The sequence below is a fragment of the Antedon bifida genome, chromosome 10, assembly GCF_963402885.1.
Source record: "Antedon bifida chromosome 10, ecAntBifi1.1, whole genome shotgun sequence".
NCBI classification, from domain to species: Eukaryota; Metazoa; Echinodermata; class Crinoidea; order Comatulida; family Antedonidae; genus Antedon; species Antedon bifida.
Window position 1 is genome coordinate 7,062,510 of NC_136235.1, and position 18,095 is coordinate 7,080,604.

At 31.4% G+C, this 18,095-nt stretch overlaps 1 protein-coding gene across 1 annotated transcript; it reads right to left on the reverse strand.

The window, feature by feature from the left end:
• Positions 1-4,055: 4,055 nt before the first annotated feature.
• LOC144853608 (serine/threonine-protein kinase TBK1-like) lies at positions 4,056-16,209 on the reverse strand. Its single transcript, XM_078711339.1, has 16 exons — positions 16,070-16,209; positions 15,398-15,668; positions 12,100-12,284; positions 11,263-11,420; positions 10,754-10,867; positions 10,014-10,393; positions 9,093-9,151; positions 8,856-8,947; positions 8,260-8,485; positions 7,558-7,661; positions 6,894-7,010; positions 6,341-6,442; positions 5,911-6,007; positions 5,463-5,594; positions 4,816-4,907; positions 4,056-4,729 (listed from the first exon to the last, which is right to left on the reverse strand). The coding sequence occupies exons 1-16, from the start codon at positions 16,172-16,174 to the stop codon at positions 4,612-4,614; spliced, it is 2,352 nt and encodes a 783-aa protein (XP_078567465.1). The 5' UTR covers positions 16,175-16,209; the 3' UTR covers positions 4,056-4,611.
• Positions 16,210-18,095: the final 1,886 nt, after the last annotated feature.

The following is an 18,095-nucleotide window of genomic DNA, read 5'->3' on the forward strand; positions in this document are numbered from 1 at the left end:
GAATAGAAACACCACAAGTAAAGTTTTAATATGTTATCTATATTATCTATATATCTATATTAAAATTATAATTTATGTTATCTATATTTAGTCATCGGATAAAATATTTTACCACTCCATATTATATTTCATAATTTTATTTAAAGATGTGACTGATAAGAACTTGTAACACAAAAACCCAAAACAAACTGAACAATTATTGTTTGTTACTAATAATTGTTTGTTCTTATTTTTGGATTACACACCAATGGTAGTCCACCTTTAGACTTGTTTCTTTACCTGAAATTGCTGAAAAAAGTTTAAAGTTGAAATTAAGCCCTTTATCAGCCAAAAAATAATCATTCTGATCAATCATTTTGATAGATATTTACAATTGTTTGATTACTAGCACTCAAAGAAGAGGCTCAATATCTTCTCTTGATCTCACTGATATTTTTAATAAAGCGTTCGATATAATATATATGAATCTCTTGAGCAACGAAATAGCTAAATTGCCTCAACACACTCCGCTGGGACATGAATACCACTGATTTCGCATCGTGATATTCAACAAAACACTTGATTTTCATGTTCTCACCTAAATATCTCAGCTATTATAAATCGGATTCTTTTGGATAGTAGCTCAAAATAAACTGTAGACAATACTGAACATTATGATATATGTTTTAAATTGTAAAGTTACGAAAAGTATGTGTCATTTTACGTTTTAAAACTCACCATCCATTGCCCGCTCACAGTGTGAGGTCAATTTTTTACCTATTTTCTAAAGCACCACAGTGTTTTATTTGCAATTTAAGATCACTTGTAGGTCATCAATCATTTTGGATAGTTTCTTAAAAGAAAGCTGAATATTCATAGATTCCTTACATACTTTTCTTATGAGCATTGGCTTAAAATAGACTGTGTCAAAATAACAAAATCTATTTTGAAAAAATCTAAAAAATCCTCAAAAACGCGGCAAAATTCAAATAGGGTTTGTCTGTGTTATCAAGCATTCAGTTGGCAAACCGTTGGATTTTAGCTAAGTTTGGGGTTAATTTTTGCATTATATAATTGTAAGTACCTTTTTAATTTTTATATCATTCTAATGTTTGATATATAAGGAACAATTATTAGGTGTTATTTAGTTCTATATATCGTGTTTTATATTTACAATTGCCAAATTAAGATACCTATGTTTGAATGCTAGCAAGTTGGGATCTACCATTTATCATTCGGGTAATGGTTATGTTTATCTTTCTGTGAACTGTTTAATGAATAGATGGTAATTATTACAAAGTCTGAAAATGTTCATACTATACTAGTTTATGTCATTTTAATTTCTTTGGTTCAAAAATGTAATCGATAATTGTGGAAATTAGTTTTAGTCATAATGGTTGACCCCCCTATATAATGGTCGATGACAAGACTTGGGTTGCATGAACTTGGTATGAACCTATAATTAGATAAACAGCTCAATAGGTACATATTAAAAATCACTGTTTGGTTGCAAAATTTGCACCAAGAGATTCATTAGATCATAGATATTGTTTTGATAGCCTATTTAATCTAGTTTTCGAGTTATTAAATCTTGTAGGGGTCGGAATCGGAAATTGTTGGGCTACTTAGTGTCTGAGGCAACTTATAGGATAAAGTTGCTGCCATTGCTGTTTTAACATTGTATACACATATGGGAACGATGTCCAACAACGTTTATCCGTGTGACTTTTCATATAATTAAATCCATTTTTTAGTTTTACCCCTCTTATTTGATGTCCCCAGAGTAAATTTACAGGATAGGACCCGAATCTTGGTCATATATCTCAATAATCAGCCCATCAAATCTTCTATTCTGGCTTTTCCCATGAATACATTCTATGGGCGCCCGGTCTAATACGGATAAGGGTTCAATCGTATTGGTAACAGTGTTTTGTGAAGTGTATCTATTTCTTCTAGCAATAATGCTTTCTACTACGCTTATATGTAGATGTTTTTGCAATGCATAGAATTTGTAATTATTTATAATTATAATATAATAATAATAATAATTTTGTTTTGTTAAATTATTACTGATATTCATTTTTGTGCCATAATAATCATGTGAGTTTGCATACACTTCATAAATTATACTTTACTTTGTTTTCAAGTAAAGCCGTTGCTATTAGATACATTTGGTACTTCTTGAATATGTGCCTAAATAAATACTAAGAATAAAGCATCATTAAACAATAGTGTTCTTCTTATTTTCTGTTATGTTAATATTTGTATTTAGTTACACAAAATAAGTTGTGTTTAATTTGTTCCGTAATAATGCCGTTAGGTTGGACAAACTTCAGTGTTGTTCAATTTAACTAGTACCGTACGTAAGCTATATCAACGACGGTCGTTTCAATCCAAACTGTCATCCTCCAACAACGTCAGAATTCCAAATTTAGTAGTCCAAATGTAAAGATTTTTTTTAGATGGAATGACCCATTTCAAATATTATAATACGGTGGGTTCCAATTCACTCCTTTCAATTCAGAATGGCGATGACTCAGCATGATATTTTTAACATTTTTGTAATATCTTTTTACCTAAATAATGAATTTCCATCAGTTATGTTTAAGAGAGAGAAAGAAATTCTATCAGCGCTTCTGAGACGTGTTGTTGTCACTGAAATTGCTGATAAATAGTGAAGACTTACTGGGCAACCCGTTTGTCAGAAGATCAGTCCCTACTGCCGAAAGTGATGAATTATCTCGAAACAAACGAGCGTATGTTACTATCGCGAATGCGTTGTTGTCGTAATCATCTATATAAAGTAGTACAGTATAAACTTGATGATTCAACATTTTTTTTTCGTAATAACTGTTCATGTTCATAAAAGAACAAATCTGTGCTTATATCATTCGGTTAATTCTAAACTTAAATTACACAGATGAATACAAAAACATTATACATACATTATTATATATTATACTCATTATCAGAGCAGCATTGTGTGCAGAAATAAATAATGTTGTTGATATTAAATTGTGAGTTTGTATCCTGTCGAAATTGAGTTGACCAATGTATCAACTTTTTTTTTAATAAGTTTTGGTTTAAATTTAAAGGAATGAAGAAGTTACTGTATTTTGGTCCTTTACCGAATGTGGTCGTTGGGTCGTTCCATAATTGAATTATTCACCGTTCCCTCTACAAGTATTGCTTAAGTGCTAATAACTGTGTTTCTTAGAAGGAGAAAATGGCTAGATGACGATTATGGTGACGAGGATGATGACCAGTGAAGTGACCCTTGACAATATTAGAGACTAACTAACTAAGTTTTATTTGTTTTATTTTGTATAGGCTATTGTTGAAATATAAGAAAATAAATTAGGCATAGCATATCCTATTTCTTCTCTAACTGGTCGTCACGTTCAAGAATAAAACAATTATGGAATGTCGATGATACCATGGCGTATACCAACAAGTATATCTGGGTGGAATTTCTCACAGGTTCGGACGACACACAACTTTTTTTGACAAAAATAGTATACTACTGTCGCATATGTTTACTACCTTATTTCGCTTCACACTCATAAAATGCCAAGGTATAGTAAAACATGCCTCCTACTCAGGCTTTTGCTAATCAATTTTGAAAACGTTATGATTTATATACCATTTTAATCAGTTTCCACACAAATTACCTAAAACAACATTGTGTACAATACCAATAAATACAATATAAATTTATTCAAGGTTTTTGGACAAAAATAGAGATTGTTTTAAAAGGTACCAATCATATAAACATGTCTTTTCAAAATCTAATAATTGGAACAAGAAATATTCTGACTGATTTTATATATACCTTTGCTGCTTTCACGGTTTAAAAACAAAGGATACTGGCTGATGTTATAAAAAAAGTTATTTTAATTTATGGAAATCTTTTAAACAAGGAATTCTATTCAGAATAGAATGTGATATAGTGTATAAAAGAGAGGAAAGCATAAAAAATGGGAAAAAGTAAAAAATATTATTTTAGCAATTTAAATATGTAAAATTGTTAAATAATAACAGGCTAAAAACACGAGATATTATTACGACACAATACTAAGTGTTCTAGTATGGTTTTTACCTTACTAGTTTTATTTACTGGTGGAATATGAGTTACAGTATATTTTATTTTGCGATGTTCTAATGGCAATAGTGAATCTATATTAAGTGATGTATATTTTAATATAACCTTTGTCTATTTTTTAAATACTTTATCTTTTTATATATGTAATATACTCAAAATACGAAAAACATAAACAAATCTTTAGGCTGAAGAGAAAGTTATTAACAATGAACGTTGATATAGATTATTGTAACAATTGTAAGGAATGAAATAAAAGTGAGTGAATCTCACAAAAGACAAAAAAAAATAAATACAATATAAAATAATAAAAGGTGTGTACAATACTAAAACCTATTTCTATTTTTATATTTACGTTTTCGCCTCCCTATATCGCCACCTCTCCCCTCCCCATACACCCCTTAATGTACCATTTTTAGATCTGCCACTGCTTAATAATTATTTAGATACAGGTAGTTTCATAGGCCACTATATACCTTCTTGAGCAAAAGTGTTAGGAAACATTGAGAAAGCTATTGCTTAAACAACCACTATCAATTTACTGTCACTAATTTCAGTTTGTCTTCTTCATATCTCAGTTCTTCTAGTATATTAGCACTTTCTGATATATCCTGCTTTGTCTTCTTCAAATCACTTCTCATTGATAAAAACCTAAAACAATAAAAAGGCAGTGGTAACACTGATGATTGATATGAGGGATTAATAATGGCTTCAGGAAATATTTTTTTCAATCTTACTGTTCTTTGATGTGTTTAGGCACACGTATCTGGCGAGTGACAAACACTGGTTCACATTCTGATTGCTTGTTTACACTATTTCTTGATACGTCCTAAATATAAAGAATAAAGTTTTTAGTCAAATGGTACAAGATAAAATTACGTTACGTGGTAATTTTTGGTCCTATAAAACTATGATAAATAATAAATGTTTATGAGTGCAAAAATTTGGTAGGCTTACAAATATTTTCATGGGGTGAAAATAGAACATTTCATCTTTCACCGAAAAATATGTGATCCATTGCACTAATGTTTTATATAATATAAGCTAATGTAGATGTCAAAGGTCGAGTCGCGATTGCATAATAACAAGAATGAACGCGTGCACACATTAAAACCTGCATAACGAAAACACTATTGTCACGTGGGTTCATTGCTTTTAGTATTATTGAATATCATGTGACTTACATTCCTCTAATCATGTACATGTTTTTTTTATATAAAATTGGCAAATAGTGATCATCTTATATTTCAATAAACATTGTTTCTATGAGTCTACTCATACAGCTCGAGGTTAACTTGAAATTTCGACAATGTTGTGAACTATATATTATTAAATTATATATCGTATTACTATTATTATACTTAATAACTTCAATAACACTTACAGCATCGGCCAACTTCTTGGTCAGCATTTCAATCTGATGTTGTGATTGATTTAATTCATTCGCTAATGCATTAAACAGTGAACTAACAGTTGCGTTAGTCGACACGATGGCACTGTTTACCTCAAATTCCACCTAAAATGATGACGTTACTTTATTAATTAACTAGAGTCATTAGAAGTTTGGAGATTCATTAGAGGTATGAGAAACATTAAATACTTTTTGCAGGTGAGAAGAGGTTCTTTCTTTTTGTATTGTTTCACTGAACTATCGAATCGATACAGATGCGTGTCAGTATGTCACCCGAATATTATGTTTTCAAAACTGGCTAATAGTATACATTATTGATTTATTAATTAATGTTTGTTTTGTTAAAATAGTATTTCTGTTGACTATGTTGGTTAAATTATTATAAAAACAAAGACAGTACAGAAAGCTAAAAAATGTTCACCTGGTTTAACTTCCGTATAACACCAGTACATTCTGAAGATAACTGTTCAATATCTCTCTCTACGCCCTGAAGTGATTTCATACTATTACTTACAACTCTGTAAAAAGAACATAACATCATTAAAATGGGTGCTATCACACGTTCACACTATAATTATGTGCTTTTTTCACCCTCTTATATTTCAATCATAATTGTGTAAAGTTTAAACATTATTAGACGATAACACACTATAATGTGCTTACTTATTTATAAAGCATTTTGCGCTCATAAAACACAAAATGCACACTCATATAGGCCTAGTTCGTCTGGTTTTTGCTGGGTCATAACTATTACCTGGGTCTTACATATGTTATGTGTGTAGTTTAAACCTGCTTTTTTTTCTATATAAATATTTCGATAGATTATACTTATAATAATGAACAATACATACCTGTACCAATTAATAAAATTACTGTGTAATTTCTTAAGTTTAGGTTCACAGTGATCACGTAGAAGGCTTGTACCCTGAATATATTTAAATTTTAACTTCTGTCTGTAAGGAATAACATTATTATTATTGATATCATCATTTCTTGCACATACGTGTTTAGTATTATTATTTCACAATGAAATTTTCTGAAAATATTCTTACACCTACTTAGTAGGCCTACCTTAAAAATATACGTTTTGTTGTCGTCATTATGGGCTATTTAATGTCACATAATAATTATTATTTCTTTGACCAAATTGGATTAAAAAAAATTATTCACCCGATAAAGGAAAAAGGGAATCTGGTAAAGTAACATTTTTCATAAACAACACCATGTTGTTTTTTCCTTTTTGCAGAAAGTAAATTAACTTGATTAAAACACAAAATGGCCTAATACAAATGGTTTTAATCAGCTTTATTGTTCATGTTTGGAGACAATATCTTTAATCAAAATGAAAGAAGAATCTCACTATTGCTTGACAAAATAATTAACCATAAAAGGTACAGCACTTACTTATCCATCTTGTGAATTTGTTCTTCGTTATATTGTAGTCTTTTCTGTTTTCTATCCTCAATAAATTGGTCATAAATCTCGTGAACATTTTCTACTATTACTTCTAATCTATTTACACTAAAAACAAGATCGAATTGAATTAATTTAATAATAAGTCATATCATAATTAGGTCATTTTATAACCCATTTTATAGGAAAATGTGTAATGTAAATGATTTTATTTCATTTTGATACCAGACTTTCCAAGCGCAGACATAAACAACAAAAAAACGCAATTATTAGCATGGTAACAAGGATAGCACTTGTATCTCCATATATATATATATGATATGGAGGTATACATTCTGAAAAAATTCATACATAAAAACAATTAAAGTCTTCTGACAATATTTTGAAATAGATAAAATGTAACATTTTTGAAATACTTGAAAAAAAAACAGCACAAACATACATATAGTAAAGCATTTCTTTAGACAACATAACCTGGTCCTGCATGACACTTTCGACACTTATTATTACCTTAACTGTAAACGAGTATAAGATTGTTTGAAAGTAAAGTTTACAATTTTATCAATATTATTTTCACATTATTTTTTTTAATTACAGTTTTATTAATGATCACAACAGACAACAAATGTTTTATTAAACACTAGATTTGTCTTACCAATTATCATCTTCGTTACATATATCTTCACCCAATTTATGTGGAAATGTTTTTGTTGCTAATAATTTCAGTTTGTCAAACCTCTCTGTAATACATGGTTTCAACTAAAAGAATGAATAAAACTTATTGCAGTAACCACTGTTGAATCCAAAAGACAAAATCATAATAATGATAATAATGATTATCTGACAATCACTTCATCTATAACACATCTGAACTTATTCTTTCCATTAATTTAGTCATGTCAGTTAATTACTCATCACATTAAATTGCACTAATGAAAGATGATTGGCCACTATGAGAATATTGTCATCCTGCTAAGTTAATCAAGATCTAGGATGGATCCATTGAATAATAATAATCTGATAATCACACAAATATGACATTCCATAAATTATAATTTAGCTATTATCGCAACAAGCTATATATAGACAACCAACGTTATACTGAAATAATTTTCCCTCAATTCGTATTTTTCATCGAAGAAAAACAGTGAACTTTAAAACATTAAAAATCGCTAATAGTTAACTTTCCATATCTTGATTGGCTGAGCAGGATCGCGATTATGTTCAATAGTAACCACTCATCTTTCATTAGTGCAAAATAATGAACAGCACGTGATGCGTAATTAACCAATCAAATGGCAAGAATAAATACAGGTGTGCTATAAAATATTACTATTGTCTTATTAAATATTCCTACCTCTTCTTCATACACAGACATATGTATTCTAAATTGTTTGTGTATTAAACCCAATCTTCTTTTAGATTCCCCAATAGTTGGATCAATATTTTCTGATATCTCAGATATTAGACTCTTCTTCAATCTATTAGATAGCATGCCGCTCTTCCAGTCAATCTCCTTCATAAGGATATGCAATCCTCTCTTTTTATATTCAACCCTGCGAACTCGATCCTCGTACATTTTTCTGTATACAAATATTTGGATGTATTATTTTCCCTAAATGATGAATACATCAAAATAATGACAGAAATGTATATACTGTAGCACCATTTCAAAAATGTATCAAATCAAATCTTGTTGAAGCGAACAGAAAAGGGTAATGCGTTCCAAATAATCTATAAGTAATAGGAAAAGGTTGGCCATATGCTTTGGTTTCGTGCTGAAGAGATGGAACTGCCAATAGATGTTTAGAGGATGAACAAAGCTCTGACTTGGCGATTGAGAACGTTACATATAGATAGTAGTGAAGGTTACTATGCTCTCTACTATGAACTGTCGGGAGACTTAATGTGTTGCAGTCTATTTACATTTACAAATTAAAATGGCATGCTTACATAAAGTTGTTGGCAGCGAAGCAGATATGATGTTGAGCTCGACTGACTTTTGCAACAACTCTACTAAAGAAGATTAAAGAAGCATAGCACAACTGAAAATAAATTGAAAAAAAAATAATATTGTAAATACACAGATTCAGAATGAATATAAAGTTATCATAAAAATAGAATTGATTTATGAGATTACTAACTACATTTTAAAAACAATAAAAGTATTAAAATGTATTGAAACTGTACCTTAACATTTAGGGCATCGTTTTCCAAATTATACACTGAGGTGATATTTGGATCCTTGGCTATTTATAAAAAAAAAGTTAAAACAATTAATTAATTAATTAATTAATTAACCACTTTATCTGTGTATTTTATTCATTTTCATTCAATCCTTTATTTTGGAATCTCTGGTCCATAGAAAGTAAAATTAGGCCTACATATAATTAAATGAATTAAAAATAAACAAGACTGTACTAATCACTACTAGGCCTACTACTCATCGCATTCCACCTGGAGAGCATCTTTGACTGATATAAGACGTTGCCTATAATCGTTGAGACTAAGACATTTTCACTTGAATTGAGTCTACACATCAGGCCATATATAATGTTTTGTTAGAAATTCATAAAAAGAAGGAATTCTAAATTCCGTAAACATGAGGCACTACAATGTCGAGGCCTTTGCAACAACATTCTTAACCCATTATTGTCGCATAACTGGATAGATCGCAAGGTACCCTGATTATATAGTTGCATCATAATGTAGCACAATGCATATATTTACACAACATGTTCTAAATAAAACACATTTCACATCAACAGAACACATGCTAAATTTTCTGACCAATAAGTTGGCTCTGATACACAAAGACCTGATGGTATCTATTTGTTTAATGACAGTAGATAAACACTTTATTATTATTCAAATAATATACTCTACTTGAAATAAATATTTAAAGTCTGAATTGTATTTGTTTCATATTAGTAGTTGAAAACACTATCTGTATTATTCAAATAATGTACTCTACTTGTTATCTCAGAAAGTTATACTTATTGTTGTATGTCTTAGAAAACGCATTTGGCAGTTCTGTGAAAAATTTTTTTTTATTTTTTAACCTGGATGCCAACGAAACAAAGACATTATTAAATAAAAAGATAAACTTACGTGTTTGTGAAATAACAGTGACATTTGATTCATTATCAACAGCACTATAAAGCAGTAATGGTGTTTCTGGTTGTGTTTTGGGTAAATCAGTAAATGTAATTGTCTTGTTCATATCAAACACTGCATTTTGCCAGCGTAACACTTGGTTCATTGGAGATATACCAGTTTGATCTTCAATGTTCTTTATTATTCCAACAGAAGTCTCAGTTTGAGAAATGTAAACGCTTAGCATTTCTGCCGTTTGTGTATTAAAAACGTCAAGACGTTTCATAGATAGAATGCGATCAGTACATTCAAACAGTTTGTCAAATGTCCATATTTTTGTTGGAGAACTTTCCAAAAGGTTTGCAAGTAAATGAGTAATGATTGGTTTAAATCCCCTAAATAAAAAAAACATCAAAACATTGTTGAATAAATCTAGCAAATTAGTTTTGTGTTTTTTTAACATACAAAAGACAGCATTGTTATAATGGTGGTTAACTTTTCTTCCAATCTTAAGATCCAGGGTTCAATCCTGACCATACTATCCAAGGTTGTAACTCACAACTATTTATAATTTTTCTGTAAGAATTAGTCTTAAATGACACTTAATAAAGTATGATATAGTTTATTCATCTTGTAACCTGTGATACCTGTTTGATATGTTGAAATAAATAAAAAATTTATTTTGATGTTTAAAATGTATTTATGGATTGTGCATAGTTGCTGAAGAGGTAATTTGGAAAGTGTCATGTTTGTACCTGGAAAGGAGACACGTTTCAGGAAGTTCTCTAAACCATTCAACACTGCCTGTGGTGGAATCATGCTGTACACCACTTATAACGCCAAATTCTTTTTTTGTTGTAAGGTAGTGCCTGTAAAAACAAATAGAATATGAACAATTGTTGGTTCCAGATAGCTGAAAGCTTCTTGGTTTTGCAATCGGTGAAATGGAATAAGCTCTCAAAATCAACAGGGTGAAAACTTTAGTATAGTAACTCTATGCGGTCACTAAAGCTTGGTTCCCACTAGCGATGCAACGTAACGCGTAACGCAATAAACGTAAGAAAATGCCTTTCCAATAATAGTGTTTGCCCACGACTGCGTGAAAACAACCCTACGATGTTTGCAGCACTGTTGCGTCGTCGGTGCCCACTTGTGATTACCCAATACAGCAATTTGGGTCAATACGACGTTGCGTTGCGTCGCTATAGTGGAACTATACGTTCCACACACAGGCAAAGTTAGGACACTTTTGAATATTACATACATCATTTCTCTATTTCGTCTTCCGCCGAAAGGTCGAAATGGTAATTTACCAGTTGCAGTCTGAAAGAAGGTCACTCCAAGTGACCAAAGGTCAATGCTTTTTGTATAGTTAGTTTGACCTCCTACATGAAGCACAGCTCTTCCATAAACATCAGGACGCTGAAATTAATACATTAAAAAATATATAATACATTTTTAAACAAACAATGCTAAAAATAACATATAAAATTGAAGACTACTAGATATATTTTGGTCATATTTTTATTTTAAATAAAACAGGATTATATTGACTTTTTGTTCCGATTTATTATCGTTTCAATGTAGATGTTTATGACCCATTCGCTCCAATAAATACCGTAGTGTCTCTGAATAGAATAGGACAAATTTTCCTAAATAATTGCATACACAGGTTAAAGAGTAAACAAAAGTAACTGCAGTAGAATAGCTGTGACATGATCTATTACCATCCAATAATTTTACCATTAGGCTAAATTATTTGGGTATTATACTACTTTGAACTGGTGTAGGAACATAATTGGAGACCACTGCATATATAGCAAAGTTGATGATAGTTCACCTGGCTAGGAATACTTTAATAGTACAAAACTCTGCTCAAAAAGTGTTGTGAGTACATCTTTGCAAGAAATAAATGGAGGCCGGGAGATTTGTAGCCTACAATATTAACTTTTGCCAGGCAGGTTTCAGGTTACTAATTATAATTACATCATCATGTTGTTTTTTTAATGAATGTGCAGTTACCAGATCGTGCACGCAGCGTAAAATGACTATTCCAGTTCAAATTGCGTAAATAGATAGAAATTACGCTCATCGTCATTACCAAATATTCTTCTGTTCCACATAGCGATTGGAGCATCTCCTCTTCGTACTCGACTTGCCGTGCAACGCCAAAATCTGCTAGTTTGTACGTATGAGTACCGTCATCACCCTTTGCAATCATTATGTTCCCAGGCTTAATATCTCGATGTACGACACCAATACTCCGTAGGTATTTCATCGCATCCGCTTGAGAGAAATAACGTTAATGTAAGTATACAGTTAAGTTTTGAGTTTGGAGAAGAATTGATGCTGCGGATACAGATCACTGGGGCTGCTGCCGATGCCACAAATGAGATGTACCACAACCATGGTTGAAACAATAGAAAGAACATAGAGAGGGAAGACTGAGTAAATGAAGGTGCTGTTCTCCTCCATACAAGAAAGGAAAATGAAGTGGCAGTCGGATTGAGTGATTGCCTGTAGCAAGCAATCAGGTATCGATGAGCACATGAAAGTCCCTGATCACTTGATTGGACGATTATCATTACGAAACACACTGTGTATGTAATCATTAATTTTTAAATTGGACATAAAACGTAATTTTCAAAATACAAAAATATCTATTTGTCTTTACACTGAACTGATGACTCCATTAATTCTTCGATCCTTTGATAGAGTTGGTTGAAAAAGAGAGGAGAACTAGGACTCATACAGTGGTCATGTCTTTACAGTGGCCTTGTCTGTATCGTCAGACACATGTGCAAACTAATTAAGTTGACAACATCAGATAGGCCTACTTAGTATCAGTTTTGAAGCAGCCAAATACTTTGCAGCCATTTTTATTCAAAGTATCTATGTTTCCAGGCCACGTAGGCCTACAGTATCCATTTTTAGTCGCGTGGACGCGACTCTATAGTTCACTATGTCGGTCGGTCGGTCTGTCTGTCGGTCTGTCGGTCTGTCTGTCGGTCCGGTATCACTATGCATTGTAGCACGCGACTTAATGGCTGTTGGCCTTGTTTAAAATACTTGAATAATAGTGGCGCAAGTGTAATTTCGTCTTAAATTGAAATCGCTGGGTATAAGATTTCACAGTCACCTACCATCATTTCCGAGAGTACGGGTAAAAGTTTTATTGGGTTAAGACCGACGTGGGAAAGTAGGCCTACAGAGCACCCAATCATTGAGGAGAGGGGCACACTTTTTTTATGTTGAATAAAGAAAAATAAAGATTTATAAAATCAATCTTTGAATAGGTCATTAATGTAATTTGAATGACGTTATTCACTTCCATAGGAAAAAAAAAACCAAAAATAATTATTTCACTTATAAAAAAGAAAAATAAACAATTTGATTATTGTTTGCTTTAAATTACATTTTTTTTCAACTAAATAATTTTTTGGCTGATCCAATTTTGTGTCAAAGTAACGTGTAACTCTAAACATGGTTACTGACTTTATTACCTAACGCCGTTAAAGATATTGTCCCTCTGAAAAAATGTTTTTTTTTTAAATTGTTGAATTAATTATAATGTTTCATAATAGTCTAGGACCTGGGTCAGATTTGTATGCATTTAATTTAGGAGAGAATATCTCAACTGTTATAGGATAATTTGACCCCAACGAACAACATGGAATGTGGGGTGTGTAGAAAGCGACGACCTCGAATTGGACGACCCCAACGACCCGGGCGACCTCGAATTGGACGACCTAGAATTGGACGACCCATAACACGAAACCGACGACCCCTATAGCCTAGCCTAGCCTAGGCCTAAGTGTGGTATAACATCCCGAAGCCGAACATAGCCAAAGATCTTTAAACCATACCTTATATAATACTCGTAAGCAAGCAATTGATTGAAAAAATACAGAAATATCGCCATTTGATACTGAATGTGTCGACACGAACAAACGAACAGATATGGAACACCAAGAGTGCATTATTAAAACTGCATTCGACTCGATTAGCACACAAAATATCATAAACATGGGAAATCAGGTCAAAACGGCCCCTTTTTCAGCGGCGGGTAAGGTGATTTGATTTGATTTGATTATTTGGGTTAGCGATGTCCAATCCACTGAGCCAAATTAGCGAAAAAATGACTGAAAATGTTTTTACTGACCTTTGACCCAAAAATGACCAAAAAACACATTTTCAGGTTAAATTATTCTTTAAAATGCCAATGGACAAACTGTATGGTATCAAATGAAGGCATACACAATATGCTACCTATTGCTACCCAACTTGTATTGAACATTTTTAATTATGAAGCTAATTGTATGGAAAATGTGCATATTTTGATTATTTTTATACAAAAAATGAATATTTGGTAGCGTAATTGTTATGTTTATTTATATAATATTAAATAATTTAAGTGTTTGGAAAAACTATTTGGTATCAAATGAAAGCCCATAAAATATTCTATCCATTGATACCCAACTTGTATTAAAAATCTGTAAATATGATACTAATTTTGTTAAAAATCTGCATATTTTATTATTTTTACTAAAATGAGTATATTAAATAGTGTAAATTTATTTTGGTTTATTTATAATATTAAATAATACAAGTGTTCTTTTTGTTTCAAATTGTTCAGAGTATACATATTTATATTCTGTCTAACACAACTTTTAGCGAAAAAATGAACGGAAATGCTTTTACTGACCTTTGACCTAAAAATGACAACCAAAAAAAACATTTTCGGGTTAAATTATTCTTTAAAATGCCAATGGACAAACTGTATGGTATCAAATGAAAGCATACACAATATGCTACCCATTGCTACCCAACTTGTATTGAACATTTTTAAACTACAACTAACTAAAAGTTGTGTTAGACCAAATATAAATATGTATATTTTGAACAATTTGACACCAAAAGCAAATCTGTACGACAAGTGGTTGTCGAGATATAAGAACCACACATTTTTAACCTTTGACCCCGATTTTGGGCATGTTCGTCCCGGATAGCGAATTTGGCACACATTCCATGTTGTTCGTTGGGGTCAAATTATCCTATAACAGTTGAGATATTCTCTCCTAAATTAAATGCATACAAATCTGACCCAGGTCCTAGGCTATAATAGTTATTAACAACATTGGATCGAAACAAAAATATGTACCTGAAAAAAACTGTAATTTAAAGCAAAACATAGTCAAATAGACTGGAAGTCAATGGGTTTTTGATTAAATTTAAACGTTTTTTTTTCTTTTTACAAGTGAAAACATTTGTTTATATATTTTTTTCTACGGTAGTGATTAACTCTGATTAAAACTGCGAAATTGCCTATTTAAAGTCTTTTTTTAATTAATTTGTTTTTTTTTGTGAACAATACATCTTTGATGATTATTCATACTTACTTATATCTTTTAAAGCTCGTATAAACTCGTCCTCTGCCAGGCCGTAATTGTTTGCTGGTTTGTCAAGATACTGTAATAACGAGCCGCCGAGACACAGTACCATCACCATGACTGGTTGTTTAGACACGTGATCTTCTTCAATGGCAATCACGTCTACGATGTTTTTATGTTTCAGTTTTCTAACGACTTCTAATTCCCTCATCTGTATGTCACGTGTTCGAACATGTGATAAGTTATTGAATACTTTCATTGCTACTTTCTCGCCAGTTTTCTATAGAAAACAACAATATTAATGATCTTTGTTAATTATGCTTCTCGTGAGCAAATTGAATCCAATTTTTATTTTGATCTAGTGTATGTACATAATTTTTTATATGCAAATAATTCAATAAATGAAACTGAAAACGAAATGAAAATGAATATATCCGCAAGTACAATAAGCACCAAACTAGCCTACACGATAGTGTTTGTGTAAAATGTAATTATTATGTAGCGCCCTCTATTACATGACGTAATGACTCTACTTGGGGGAATTCCCATTAGTCACGATTATTATTATTGAATTATTCTCGGGATTCGGAATTTACCAATCATAAAAATAGTTTTGGAATATTTCATGGAATGCCTAATGGATAATTGTATAAACATCTGAAATATATTTGGCTTACTTACTTTATTTCGCCCAATATAGACAGTAGCAGTCGCTCCTTTTCCGATCGCATGTTGTGTACACCATATAAATGAGTTAGTACCTCTTAATTCTGCACGCGATAACATTCTTAAAAAATAACAAATTACAAAAGAAATGTTTTATTATATGCATACATAGTTATACCTTAACTATATCGGTACAAAACATTTTTAAATTTTACATATTGCAATATTTAAAAAATACATTTTGATGAACTTTAAGATATTTACTGCAATTATCTTTAAATGTCATGATCTATATATTATACGAAATTTGAAATATGGCACTCTAGTTGCCCAAATGGGATATGGAAGAGTGTGCAATGTTTACTTTTGACTATCGCGCTTAAAAAGCCAACCGACCTTTAATGGTCCCAATGAGCTATTAATTTAAGAATATATCTGGTTTGACAACTAGTGACAGTATTATTCCTCCCCCCCCCCCCCCAAAAAAAAAGATAATTTACCCCTTCCTGACCTTTGATTCTAAATCCTATATGTCACACCCTATGCTCTATATCATAAAAACATAAAATCATAATGTGTGGACAAAACTGTACAACGTTACATAAAATTATCCCTTCCTGACTTTTGGCCCTAAATCCTATGTCCTATTATCATACAAAATGTGTAAAGAACATACAGATAACTGTACGGTAATGTTAAATTAGGATTATCCCCTCCTGACCTTTGACATCTGACCCTAAACCTGTATCATACCATGTGAGAAGTACAAAAGTTTATAGGCCTACTTTGATATTGTGAGGAGTAGTCTTTTAATTCATTAAAAAAACAAAAACTACCCGACTGAATGAGAGGTGGGGCAAGACAAAACATCAATTGGCAAAACATTAACTTACCTTTAGTAGTGATCCGCCTCACAATAATGACTCAGTCACTTCAATTTGTATTTATACATAACACGGGGATTTTAGCATGGTTATATATAGCCGACCATGACTCATCACTTTTTGTTTCTGCCAAGGGATTTTCCAGGATTTGTCATCCTAATTACACTCCATTTAAATTAGCAACATAAATAGATCGATGTTTTCCCCAAAAAATCAACAATTAAACATTGTACTATAAGGTGTCTCTGTTTTCGAAATCATGAAAATACCCTAATACCACCTTTAATGTCGTGTTTGTTAATATGTATCTGTCTATATAATGCAATAACTGACCGAATTATGTTAAGCTTGAAATGACATATGCGCCTATATATATTTACAGGCATATGAAATGGTAAACCGTTCGGTGATTTACTGAATATTAATAATTATTGTTCAAACGATTGAGGAGGGGAAATCTGTAAAAATTAGAAAAAGCCGGCCAATTCAACAGAGATATGTTGATATGTAGATGTCATTTCGTAAAGCTCTGTCTACACTATCAAACTTTATGTGACAAAAAAATGTGATGTGCCCATGGTTATGATGTAATATCACTACCATATTTGGTCATATCATTACCATATTTTATATGTACATCACACTTTAGTTAAACTAGTTTGATACTAGTGTAGACATAGATTTACATTAGTCTTAATTATTACGAGTAGGTGTACTATGTTTAGAGATTTTAAAATAATAAAAGGTAATTATTTAATGATATTGAGCACGCTTATCTTTAAAATTACACATTTTATTTAAGCCTATACCGAAGTATTTTTATGCGATTTACGCCATTTTTTGTTTGTTCTCTATTTAACCGTTTACGTGTAGAAATATCATTGATATGAATCTCTCTCTCTCTATCGGATTCATTGTTGTTTATTTCCTCAACGTCCAACGGTCAATTATAAACAAAAGATTATTATTATAAACACAACGCTAGTATTTTCTTTATTGCAGTAGTCTATTACACTACTTCATCTCTGTATTTTCTCTTTTGGTTTTGTGGAGTGCAGGATTCCATCTTTTTTTTTGTAGAGTTAATTACCCCATTCACTATTTCAGTTTGAGAATTGTAATCCTCACGCACGTTACATTTAAATCGGCATTTTGTT